This window comes from Lissotriton vulgaris, chromosome 4_1 (genome assembly GCF_964263255.1).
Source record: "Lissotriton vulgaris chromosome 4_1, aLisVul1.2, whole genome shotgun sequence".
NCBI lineage: Eukaryota > Metazoa > Chordata > Amphibia > Caudata > Salamandridae > Lissotriton > Lissotriton vulgaris.
In genome coordinates this window covers 1,777,864,968-1,777,878,569 of record NC_141691.1, presented here as the reverse complement: position 1 = coordinate 1,777,878,569, position 13,602 = coordinate 1,777,864,968, and the positions used below count along the sequence as shown (strand labels likewise).

General features: G+C 43.3%; 1 protein-coding gene across 1 annotated transcript in view; it reads right to left on the bottom strand.

The window, feature by feature from the left end:
• The window catches only part of ZFPM2 (zinc finger protein, FOG family member 2), a 604,418-nt gene that overhangs the window by 464,107 nt on the left and 126,709 nt on the right, over nucleotides 1-13,602 (bottom strand). Inside the window, exon 2 of the mRNA XM_086966105.1 lies at nucleotides 1,040-1,198. Within this exon, the coding sequence (XP_086822231.1) occupies nucleotides 1,040-1,198 (159 nt within the window). The remainder of the gene's footprint in view (nucleotides 1-1,039; nucleotides 1,199-13,602) is intronic.

Below are 13,602 nucleotides of genomic sequence, written 5' to 3'. Positions count from 1 at the left end.
CTGATGAGGATTATGAATCTGAAACAGGTCCCAGGATGCTTGTTTCCGGTCCAGGGAAGACATGGCTTGGCAGTTCGGGCTGGACTGTTCCCATGAGGCACAGGGTCAGACTGATTGCATATGGCCATGTCTGAACTGGGGTGGCTGATTGAGCTAAAGAATGGTGATGGATTAAACCCAGATCAGTTGACTGGGGGTGAGTGTTTGATTTGTTCAAATGCTCCGTCCATCACCCTCTTTTGTATCGCTTTACTGGGAATATTAGTTTACCACAATGCCTAAAATATTTGCCTATGCGAAAGACAGTACAGTACTATCTCAGAGTTAAGCTGGTGTATCTAGCTAGATAATTTACTACAAGGATCAGGGGGAAAGAAATGCTGCAGCATAGAAAGGAAGGGGAAGGCTGGCTTTACTTGGAATCAGATTGAGGAGTATCTTACTGAGGAAAAGAACTGCCCAATACAAAGGTAAAATTACAAATCAAGATTGATCTTCTTTTTATTGTTGTGTCAGGGTTTTGTATGGTGTATAAGGATTCACATGTTCAATAGGAATGACATTGTCTTTGTTTCATGACTTGTTCTTTAATCAAACAAAGTACATGTAATAATATATAAGTTTGAATTTGCTTAGGGAGAATTTCTACAGAAAGCATATAAATATGCAAGTTATGCCCAGCATAAAATATGAGAATTGTGATAACTTGATGATCAAATTTGTACATCATTTGATTATTATAGGCCAATCAATAAGTATTAGAAAAATCAACTGGTCTATCCTTTGCAAGCCTACCATGTTTAACATTTCTTTATTTTGCAAGCATGCTTCATGCTATATGCTTTTGGTTACCACCACAAATAAAGCTATTTCTAGGGCAGACCTAAAAAAGGAAATTAGGACCTCCATTCAACAACTTTATGAACCATTGCATTATGATTTCAATGTTGATTCAGCTTCACAGAACCTTTCAAAAATTCGTATGCATATGAATTTGGGGTAGAAACAGAACGATGCATGCAGCAGCTAAATTAATTACCTTTATTGCACAAGTAGTCCACTTCCTCACAGCTAATGTTCTCTGGTTCAAAGTCTGTTGAGAAATTGTCCTCTGAAGGAAATTCATCTTTAGGGACCATATCAATGTCCTCAGATAGGCAGTCTTCCTCTTCATCCTCTATGCTGTCCTCAAGTGGCCCTTAAGAGAGAAGAACGAAGATTACATCAAACTGTGGGGTGAAAATGAAACAAAATATTTGCTTCTCAACATTTTCGGTATGTACATATTCATGTAAAGTGTAATTGACAATGTACTGAGAAAGGCCAGAGGAGGAGAAAGGAAAACAGAGTTAAGAAAGCTAGAGTCATGCTATATTTTTTTAATGGATTTTGGGTAACCACAGGGACTTAATATTGATGAGGAAATGTATGTTCTTTTGTGAACTGCTGCTGTTCTAGTTAATTTTAATGCTGCTGTATGTTTTTCATAACATTTTAACAAAATGTTTTTCATAAACACTGCCTGGGTGGCTAGTATTTGAGACTTAAGAATCAAACAGGCTTATTTTTGGAATAAGAGTGGAACATTTTCATTTGATTTACTTGCTTATGGAAGGCATGAGAGTTTAAATTTCATAGATTAGCCCACTGGGGTGGAATTGTGTGGACTGTGTGATGATTTCTTCGAGCATCAGCCCTGATAATATTTATCTTTGATGGCTCTATAGAAATGCTAATATTTCTATATTTTAAGAATCATTAATTGAGCTCATTGAGGGGGTTCCATTGGATATAAGCAATACTTGCTTTTAGTTGTAGTCCTTAGTGTTGTATGAACTGGTAAATTCCTTGCTAGTCATGAATTAAGAACTTTGCCACTCACCATCAAATTATGTGTACATGACAGCTTAATGAATTGGGAAAATGTTTAATCCCATTAAGAATTCTGTAGCTGTATTATACTTGTGATTGATAGCAATGCTATGAAGAGTTGAACGTGATATTATAAGATTGTGTCCATGTTTGTATCTTGGGGCACTGTGTTTTCTATGTTCAAGGTACTTCACTTCATGTATTTAAGCAAACACAATATTGTGGCCTGAATCGTCATCAAGGTGGCAGAGCCTAAATACAGCCACTTGCAGAGCCACTCACTCACCCATAGAGCCACCTACACACCCGCTCACTCACCAATACATTCACTCACCCAGCCACTCATTCACCAACACAGCTACTCATTGATTTATTTCAGTGAATATATGTATATATTTCACTTTTTTGGCAGTCATCATTAAACACTTATATGTAGGACCTAGTTTCCATAGTAAAAGTGTTTTTTGTGAGCGAATAAATTTGGTGCAGCTTAAAGAGTCTTCATGAATTTTTCAAAATTTGGATGACACTCAGTTCAGCTGCTGTTTTGAAACTTTCAAGGTGATCCGTCAAGTGGGGCCAAGAAAAAGTGGGGTACCAAAATGAGTTATCCCCATACAATTTCATATAATGATTTTTCACAAGACTACAGCCTGAACTACTAAATGGAAGTAGAAGAAATGTGGCTGAAACAGAAACAGAATCCTTGCCTTTTGTAATGTGGTGTAAATATTAATTGAAACCAAATTCATATACCTCGGGATGCAGCCACTCTAATTATCCGTCCAGGTGGAATCTGAGCTCCATGTTTCAAAGCAGTGTCCTGATTGACTGTCCACACCTTGACAGAAATTCACCATTTTATGTTTCAGGAAATGGTCCCCGGGACAAGCTGCTTGCATACTAATTGAAGGGTTTATGTGAGAGCTTTCCTGACCAATTGTGTATGAAATAAATGAGGTGAAAGCATGTTTAATGGGCAGTGATATGCCTGAAAATGTTTTTTGGTCACTCGCAAGATCCACTGAGCCATCGCAAGGCTCAGCGTGGCCCCTTGTGTAAAGCCATTAAGTATCTCACTGCAAATAAAAAAAGATATATATATATATATATATCATGTGATCAAGGGCCAAGGAGGCCCGAAACGCATCATGGCTTAGGTGCGGGGTTTCATGCACGAATAAAATTGCGCCTTTGAAAATTTGGGTCCACTGTCGAATTTTTGGAAACATTTCCGAGTCGACTTGTCAATCTATATATATATGCCTCTCTAGGTGTTATAGTGGGTGTGACAGCATCTGTCTGGGTGTGTGACTGGGTGTGAGAGTGTCTGTTTAAGTGTCACAGTGGGTGTAAGAGTGGTCAGTCAGAGTGGGTGTATGATTTTATATATATATATATATATTTATATTTTCATTTTATATATATATATATATATATATATATATATATATATATATATATATATATATATATAATCATACACCCACTCTGACTGACCACTCTTACACCCACTGTGACACTTAAACAGACACTCTCACACCCAGTCACACACCCAGACAGATGCTGTCACACCCACTATAACACCTAGAGAGGCACTCCCACATCCACTCTCTCACAGAGCCATACAGCCACTGACACGCCCACTCACTGACTCACAAATACACTCACACACCCTCAAAACTACTCACACACCTACTCATACACCCATACAGACACTTACACACCCATTCATACACAAATACGGACACTTACGCACCCATTCAGAGATCCATACAACCACTCTCACACCCAGTCATTACCCACACAGCCACTCACATACCCATGCAAAACCACTCACACACTGAACAACAAACCCAGACAGCCCCTCAGATGCCCACTCACAGACCCATAGAGCCACACACACATACATACACTCACTGACATATAGCCACTCACACACCCACAAAACCACCTATAGACCCACTCAAACACCAATACAGCAACTCACACACCCACAAAACCACTCACATACCCACTTACAGACCCATACAGCCACTCACACACCCATACAGCCACTTATATACCCACTCAAACACCCATACAGCCACTCACACACCCACTCTTAAAGGTTACAGGTTAGGTTAGGAAATAAAATTTAAAAAACTTTGAAATTCACCAAAAAATCCCAGAGGCTACAGGAAAGTTATAGTTAGGAAATTCATACCAAAACCATGAAAACTCACTGAATACTATAGGTTACAGTGATGTTATTGTTAGGCTCAGATTTCAATTGTACAAAACAAGTGAAATTCAGCAGTTATAGGTGCCTGAGCTAACTATAACCTACATCCCCATAATTCACTGCTGACGATCACCCATATTACATAACTCATGACATGTTCAGTGAAATCACTGATAACATTGCTGATGATATCTCAAATTACATCACTGATGACATCCTCTACAGAACTACTCACACAGCCACTCACCCCATACTGCTACTTAGTCACTGATGCAGCATCTGTCACACACCCACTCACCCACCTATAAAGCCACTGACGCACCGCACCCACTTACTTTGCCATATAGCCATTCACACGCCAACTCACTCACCAATACAGCCACTCACTCATCCATACAAATAGTCATACTTTAACTTATTCACCCATACAGCCACTCACACAGCCATTCTCACATGTATACAGTCACACAGCCACTCCGATGACATGTATTAGAAACAGTGTCACTCAGTAGTACAAAAAGAATGGTAATGTAACTTATGCAGTAGCTTAGTATATATCTTTAAGTCTCAGAAACGTTTACAAAATACTCACTCTCACTGGATGATGTAAACAGTGATGTCATTTGAGATGTCATCAGCGATGTCATCCGTGATGTTAGACCTGGCATCTTTTGTAATGGTCTCCCCTGACCTTTGTGGTTTTTGACCTCCTGTTTGGACCTTGTTTTTCTCCTCACATAGGACTTTGAACGCTTTGATACTGCTATTCAGTACCCAAGAACAGTGCTTGTCATATTCATCCTGGTGATTGGTGTATACATAATTGGCTGATTTGAGTTAGGTGTAGGTCCCTTGTCTAGGCATAACACATATACCTAGGGCATGTAACTCAAATCCACCTCCGTGGGCTTGCAGCAGTGGATGTGCCACCCAAGACTCATCTCTTCAAATGTGCCACAGGTTTGCCATGGCGGGGCCTGTGTTTAAAGGTTACTGTTGCTCAGCTTGGCATTTAAAAAGCTACTTGCCAAGATCCTGCATGTCTTTCACAACATCAGAGTAGTCCCTGGGGCTAGGTGTGGTGTCGGGAGAGATGGAGCATGTGCGTAGGTATGCTATATGCCCTGGTAGCGAATGGCACCGGATGGTGTGCTTGCTATGGTAGGGCCTGCTTCTTGCATTGGGATGACTTGAGGGATCTGTGGTAAGGATATTGAGCTTATTTCCTACATGCAGAAGAGTGGCAGTATAATGTTTTATATTGATGAGTTAGTAATGGCAAATCCTCTCCAGTGGTTTCAGTGGGTTCAACTTTACTTTGCGAAAGAGGTCATTTTTGTGCTTGTGGCTCTGTATGCTTGTCAGCCTGTCTCCAATCCACATATGTACATTTGCGATAGAAGAACATAAACTAGGGGCTTAAGGGAAATGGCAGACCTCTGACTCTGAGGGGCCTTTGTGGGACAGATACATGGGGTGGAATTAACACCTGCATTCCAAGGGGCAGGGTGTTGGCCCCACAAAAGATATTGATCAAGTCTCCCGGGGTAGGATGGCTGATAGGACAACATTTAGAGATGGTCCGTGCATTTCAAAGGTGACCTTATGAACTGATCTCATCTTCAAAGGCCATTGTGTGTATAACTACTGGGGTTCTTTTGGAATTGGAACCATACTGTTCTGGTTTGATGCTGGGACATTGCCATGGGGGACTTGTATTACTGGATTATCTGCAGACTTGTGGTGGCCAGGGGCTTGCCGCGTTACAGTAGAGGATGATCACTTGGTGGATTTTTGCCTGGAAGTTGCTGGCCTGCAGCTAATTGCCAACTATCATGGCCTGGGTCTCTGAGAACTCTTGAAGGGTTGGTTGGGTGGCCCCCTGTCCATGAGATCTCAGAGACAGAAAGGATCTCCCATTTCATCAAGATTGTAAGGACCATGCAGGGTGCTGTGAAATCTATGGACTGATCGTCAGTTGGGAGAAGGGCAGTCCTGATGTAATCACACTGTCCAGATGAGTATACTTATAGAGATCAGTGGCCCACTTGGGTTGCCGAAACATGAGGAGTTCGAGAAATGTGGGGGAAGTTTGCTGAGTCTGAGGGACCTGTGCTTGCAACCAGAAACCTGTGCTAGCTTGTACTCTGTAATGTGTTGTGTCTGAGGGGTGTTGGGGGATGTTTTCCAAGTCTGTGGGACCTGAGCTGGAAGCCTAGACTGTCTCCTACCTCCAGATCGGGAGAACGACGGTGCCTGACATTGTGGCCTCCATCTGAGGCCGCTGAATCCCTCTCTCCGGACCAATGCCACAAGATACTTTGTTGTGGGGAATGTCGTAACTGGACTGAAAGTGTCTTATAGTGCCTTGTGGGTACCACGGCTGGCTGCCTAGAGCAACTTCATACTGCACCTTGGCCGGAGGGGGAACATTTCCCCATTTGGAAGTGTGCCGGCTTTTGCTGTCACAGTCTTTTCCCCATGGGATGGGGGTAGTGATCCCGCACTTGTGAAGATGCCGCTGCGTGCCTGGAGAACTAATCTGGATGGACTAATCCCAGTAACTGTCTCCTTCCACTTTGGGTGGTCCCAATAATCTAATCAAAGTGTCACTTGCAGGGACAATGTGTATCGCTGGCTGGTGCCATTTGAGTGACTTAGGGGCTGGGTCACGAGACGTAGTCGAAACCTGCGATTTCTTGAGCATCGCAACTGTATGGGGTTCGCAATATTGTGAATGCTGTGTTTTGTGAATACCTATGAACAGTGCATATATGTTCATGCCATTCTGCTGCTAATGGAAGAGTTGTAAGATTGCATATAACTGGAAAGTAAATACCCAATGTGTATGTTGTGCTGATTTCAATATGTGTGTGATACAAAGACCAGTGCTTTATACATATGGTGTGGCATATTTTTGTAGAGTAAGCAGTGTGTTGGGAGGGTGGTGTTGTGCCTATACTTTACACTTTGACCCTGAGGACAGCTGCGGCCCGTGGAGGGAGGTCCATGGGGCAGAAAGGGGGGGTGGGCGAGAGGCAGGGTGGGGAGAGCTAAACACCGGAATATGGATAATGTGAGGCAAGTAAACAATTTAATAAATGAAATGAATTTCGTAGCTCACCCTGCATCGCATTTTGAGATGCAGGGCGCGCTACGAAATTTTGTTTTATTTATTAAATTGTTTACTTACTTCACATTATCCATATTCCGGTGTTTAGCACCCCTCACCGTGCCCCTCCCCACCCCACCTTTTTGCCCCATGGAACTCCCTCCATGGGCCTCGGCTGCCTGAGGATAAGCCTGACTGCTCTGTGCCAAGCTATTCAAGGGTGTGCACAGTTTCACGGACAAGTGTGTCATACTCATCCTATTTAGGAACATGTTTCGGTCTGGCTTTGATGCGTTTTAGCCAACCAGAAATCACTTGGTCTAACAAGTAATGTCTCTGACCATGTCATGAGTGATGTAATATGTGAAGTTATAAACAGTGCATTGCGGGTGCATACGTTATAGATAGGAGTGCAATCACTTTGGTAAGTTATAGATAGCTCAAGTAGCTATAGCTGCTGATTTTTACAGGCTTTGTATGTTTGAAATCTGAGCCTAACTATAATGTCCCCATAACCTTTGACTTTTTAGTGAAAAATATGTATATATTTGTATCTATGTACATATATTTATGTATTATATATATACATATATATATATATATATACACATATATATATATATATATAATACATATATATGTATATATGTACATATATAATCAGTCAGTCACAAAAAGCTCTATTATTGGTTAAAAACCATAAAAGCACATGTGTACAAACCTTAGATAAAAGCTGTCCTAATAAAACAAGTAATACATACAAGGTTACGGGCCAAAGTCCTAAAATGCTCACTCTGCATCACAAAATGTGATGCAGCACGCGCTACGAAATTCGTTTTATGTATTAAATTGTTTACTTACCTGCAATTATCCATATTCTGTTGTTTACCACCCTCCACCCTGCCCCTCCCCGTACCGCCTCCCTGCCCCACCGAACTCCCCCCACGGGCCGCGGCTGATTGCATGTATTGTGTTGACCCATTTGTATGGCTTTTCATAAACCATTGTAGAGTGCAGTTCAAACTGGTATCATGCTACATCATAAGGGAGTGTGTGATTGGTGGTGTACATTATTTGTTGTGGTCCTGTGAGGGAAGCATGTTGGTGTTTTTTGTGAGCGCCTTGCAGTGTGATGAAGGAGAAGGTGTGAGAGATAGGTGTACAATATATAATTATGGTTAGCTGGCAGTCATAATGTACTCTGCCAGCCCTCTGTTATGTGTCAGGTTTTCTACTGCTAGTCAGGAGAAAGGGCAGGTATTTACCTGGATGTCACTATCATCGGTAGTCCAGTAAGTTGCGGTACATTTGTGAGTAATCACATACCTTTTGAAGGGCCTTCCCAACCCTAGAAAACCACGTCTAGATATGCCAATTACCAAACTCAGACATGAATTATTAAACCCAGATATTATACTAGTAAGTGTTTCTCCGTAAACACAATATTTTGTATGCCATGAAAATAATGTTCGGTTAAAAATGAACTTTTGCACATTTCCACCAACTTAACTCCAAATCATTTGAGAATTATGAAAAATTGAGTAGAGTACGTAGGGTGGACTAAGCGTATCCCTGGACATCTGCTATTCTGTAGATTAGTATGCACAGTATATGATTTTACAAATCACCAAAGTTTTATAAAAAGTACATATCTTTGGTATCTATTTATCTTGTTTTGTATTAATACGCTTTACTAACCATAACATAAGGAGAGAAAAATATGATGGAAATCCAGTTGGTCACATTACACCTTCACCATGATACCCAAACACCAGCATCCCAGTATTCTGGAACACCATCTCCATTCTATTTGTGCAGCCTAACTCATATTACACCCTTCACCACAAAGGGAAGGGTTACGAGCAAGCCACAAGGGTCAAGGTGTCGAGACTGCTAACAGCATAATGCTGTTACTCATTCCTCTGGAAGGAAAAGACACAACACTGGAGCCCGGTATCCACAAAGAGTATATATTATAGCTAAAGAATAAAGCAATACTAGTATGAAGGCACACAATCACTTGGGGAAGTGAGAAACCCTGAACTTCACCAAAAATTACTGGAGCTCTGACATGTTGCCTTTTGTGCTTGACATAGATGAGAGTTGGAAGGGGTTAGTTCAAGATGAGCCTCTGCCACAACGGAATGTCGCAAGAGATATCCAGGCCAAACCCTCTCTGTGTGCTGAATGGTAACTTGTCTACCTGATATAGGTTTCCTGGAGTTGTTGTGCAAGAGGTCTGCTCCTCCTATCAGGGCGGTTGACCCTGAGATAGATTAACTCCTCTTTGAACTTTCTGTGGTCTTATCTTTATCAATGTAATCCTTGTGGTTCTAAGTGCAGAAAGAGTGTGCTCCACCCGGAGTGCCACAACTAGACAATAAAATGACAAAGTAACACGTGCACTGGTGCTACAATGCTAACGCGACAAGTTAAAGAAAGCCACATATTACTGAGCACAACTGTATTATTAATAAAGAAAACACAATCGATTTCTTATTCCAATAAATATCATTTGTAATACCCAGTGTGATGTCCTGCATCTAAGACACATTTTGAAAAGGTGAGACTGCTGTATCTATCCAGGTCATCATATCCTTATTCAGCCCCTTGATGTTTCCTATTACAAAATTTTAACATTTTTTAATTCTCTTTAGAAACGTTCCTTATCGCTTAACCGTTAAGAATTGTGTATGCCATATACAGTATGGACCAAGCAAACATCTCACTGAGCCTGAATCGTAGAGGGCATTTGGCTCACTTCTGTTTGTTAGTAGCTGACAGTCGGATTTGCTGATACTAGATCCTAACACAAAGAAGCAGTCATGTATTGCTTAGCCTCTTGTAGTACCATTCACTTCATATATTGCTTATACAGATTTCTTGTTGGGAAAATACATTTACAGTTGCCTGTGTAGGCAGCATGCACTGAAATGTATAATAAACAAAGGTGTTTATTCACCAATTAGCCCTTTAAGTAGTTCTACAGTAGTAAGAATCATATTAGAAAATGCAATTCACTAACCTACGGATGGAAACTTCTGCCTCCTCTATCCTTTCCATGCCAAGATTTTGCGAGATCCTCACACACACTCCTATGTTTAAATAGGAAATGTGCAAATGACAAGAGGGAGTTTGTAAAAAATAGGACATTTTGGGAAATTAAAGGAGTGATTTTGGTAGGGCCCATCTACTAAAAACACACATCCAAAAAAGAGTAAGGCCATTGCTATTCACAAATTACACCTCTAAAGTTACTACTGTCTTAAAGGTCTCTAAAAAATAGCAAATATACACCAGCCCAGCCTTCCAGTAGGTCAAGTAGCACACATAGCCACTCACAGGTACTGTAACACAAGCTATGGAAAATCTTGCAAACATGACTTGAAATAACACCCCATAGGAATTCATGTTAAGTAAATAAAGTTATTTCTCTATTTAAAATATTTATACATATTTTTCTAGTGTTAAAATATAAATAATTAATGACGTTTTAAAACTATATTAAAACAAATAATATAAAATGTAATTAAATGTTTAAACTTTGTGAAAAGATAAAAATACTTTACATTAATTCAACACATCATTTTTAACAAAATGTAAGACATATTAATACAGCAAATACAAATGTTACTCTGAGTGGGAGTATGCTTTATGAATAGCAATTATAAACAAAATACATATATTTGAATTAATAAAATAATACACCTTTAATTTAATGGATCAGTGTTCTGTACCATTTTATTGTATTAGTTTAGGTAATAATAACTCATGTTATTTATTTTAGTCGTACTTTAAATATATATATATATATATATATATATATATATATATATATATATATATATATATATATATATATATATATATATATATCGGACAACCTCCGTCTCCTCCCGCAATCGCTCTCACTACGATCACGCTGTGGACACAGACACGGACCAGAATTTCAGATGCTGGTTAGATTTTATTCAGCTGTCGCCATAACGTTTCGGCACGAAGCCTTGATCACATGACAGCGTAACCACATTTTACGTGAGTTTTTAAAGTGCACAGTGCTGTTTCGTGATTGGTCTATTCTTAAACATGAATATAAAGGAATGTCCTATTACTTACCGGTAATCTTCATTACTCCGGGTCCCATAGTCCTCGACACCTTCATACTAACAAGTGGAGATAACCATCTCCAGACAGAAAAAAAAAACCGAGAGGAATGCTGGGACACTAATACTGCCCCTCCCCCCGGGAGTACATAAGCAGTACTTACCCAGCAGACCTCCTGTACTAACAAGCCCAGACAGGAAGTCCGGCCGCCCGGGAGGGAGGGAGGGGCGCATGAAGGTGTCGAGGACTACGGGACCCGGAGTAATGAAGATTACCGGTAAGTAATAGGACATTACCCCCAGGTCCCTCCGTCCTCGACACCTTCATACTAACAAGTGGAGAATACCAAAGCAGAAAACCCGGCCTTCCGCACGCATAAGCACACCCAGGAAACCACAACAAAAGCAGCCACCCAAGGGAGCACCGAGAAGGAGGAAAGGAAGACCGCAGGAACAGGCCGGCCCGCAACCTAGAACAGGACAGCAAGGACAAGGACCGGAGCCCCAAAGAAAGGAGGCCACCAACCCGAGAAACCGGCAACCGGGGCCTGGACCAGGACCAGGACACCAAGACCAGCCAAAACAACCCACCGGAGAAGACCGCCCAGGCCAGAACCAGCAGGAAGGCACACAGGGCTAGGCAGACCCACCAGGAAGACGAGACAACCCGGAAGAAAGCCAAAGAAGGAACGGACAACAGAGTGCAGGCACAAGCGCCCAGCCCTAAAAGGAAGGAGAAGCACAGGCCAGAAACACGGCCAAACTCCCAAAAGAAAGGACTCAAGCCCAAGAGCACCGAGGATGAAACCCCACCGCGGAGGCCCAGTAGGTAACAAGCACCCAGGAGCCGAACAGGACCTAGAACCCGACCCAAAAGACAGGGATGGGAAGGAACCCCAGAACCCAGCCGAAAGCCCACCAAACAAGGAGAGGCCAACAAGACCGGAAACCAGCAACAAAGAAAACTCAACCAGGACGGGAACAGAGAAACCAACCACAAGCCCCGAAAACCCCAACCCCAAAGGGATGGAACATAAGGCAGGAGGGGAGCACAGAGCAACCGGGAAACCCCAGCAGCCGGCCAACGAGGCACAGAGGGCAGCACAAAGAAGGCGCCCAAAAGACACAGGAATCCCACACCCAGGCCAGGCAAGCAGCAAGGGCAGGAGCAGCGGGAAACGGAAAGCCCAGGGAGCACAGCACCCAGACCACAACCACAAGGCCCCAACCCAGCAACGCCGGAGAGGAGCCAAGCAAACCACAAAAAGAGGCCAACAAACCCCAACAGAAACGGGAAGCCAGGACCAGAGCCAAGCAACCCGACCACGCAGGAGAAACAGCAGGCCCAAGCTAACCCCGAAGGAAAGCAGAGGACCAAGCAGCAGGAAACCACAGACAACCCGCAGCCCGGAGGGAGGGACCCGCAGAGTCACGAGCACCACAGAACAGCACCCCAACCAGAGAGGGAGGGGCAGCCAAACAGACCCACACAGGGAACAAAGCCCGGGAAAGCAAGGGAGGAAGGAGCAAGCCTGGAACACAGAACCAGGAAAGAACCCGGAAAAGGCCGGCAACAAACCCCCAGAGCAGGCCAAAAAGGTCAGCACAGCTCGCAACCCAGAAGGTACAGCCCGAAGCCATACACAACCAGCAGGAAGCCGGCAGAACCATAGCCACAGAACCCCACACAGGCCCCCAACACCGGGAAAAACAAGCCCGGGAAGAGAACCAACAGCATGAGAAGGCCCAGAAGGAACCACCATGAAGCGGCCCCAATGCAGAACACCCCGCCAGGACCCAAAGGGACACCAGCCAGGAAGCAGAGCCCAAAAAGGAGCCCAACAAGCAGGAGCGGCACGCCCCAGCCAAAAACCTCAGCCAGGCACCCACCAAGGGAACCAGGCGAGACCAGAACTACACAGCGAGATGACAGCATCCAGCAGCCCCAGGAGGCCAGTCAGGCACCAACCCGGCCCAACCAAACACAAACACCGCGCAGACAGCGGAGCACGGGGGCAGCAAACCAACCCGGAGAACCGGAGGCACCCCAGGAAACGGCAGCAGCCAGGAGGCCCCAGCCAGGAACAAACCAGGCAGGCACCATGGCAGAAACAGGAGGGGCGGACAGAAAACCCAAGAAGCAAGCCAAAGGCAAGCACAGGGGGAGCCAGCGCACAAGCAGCCCAGCCAAGCACACAAAAACGGCCCCCGGACAACACCAGAAGCCACAGGCCGGAGCAAAGGGAGGCTGCAGGAAGACCCAGGCAGGCACCCAACCAAGCCCCCGGCAA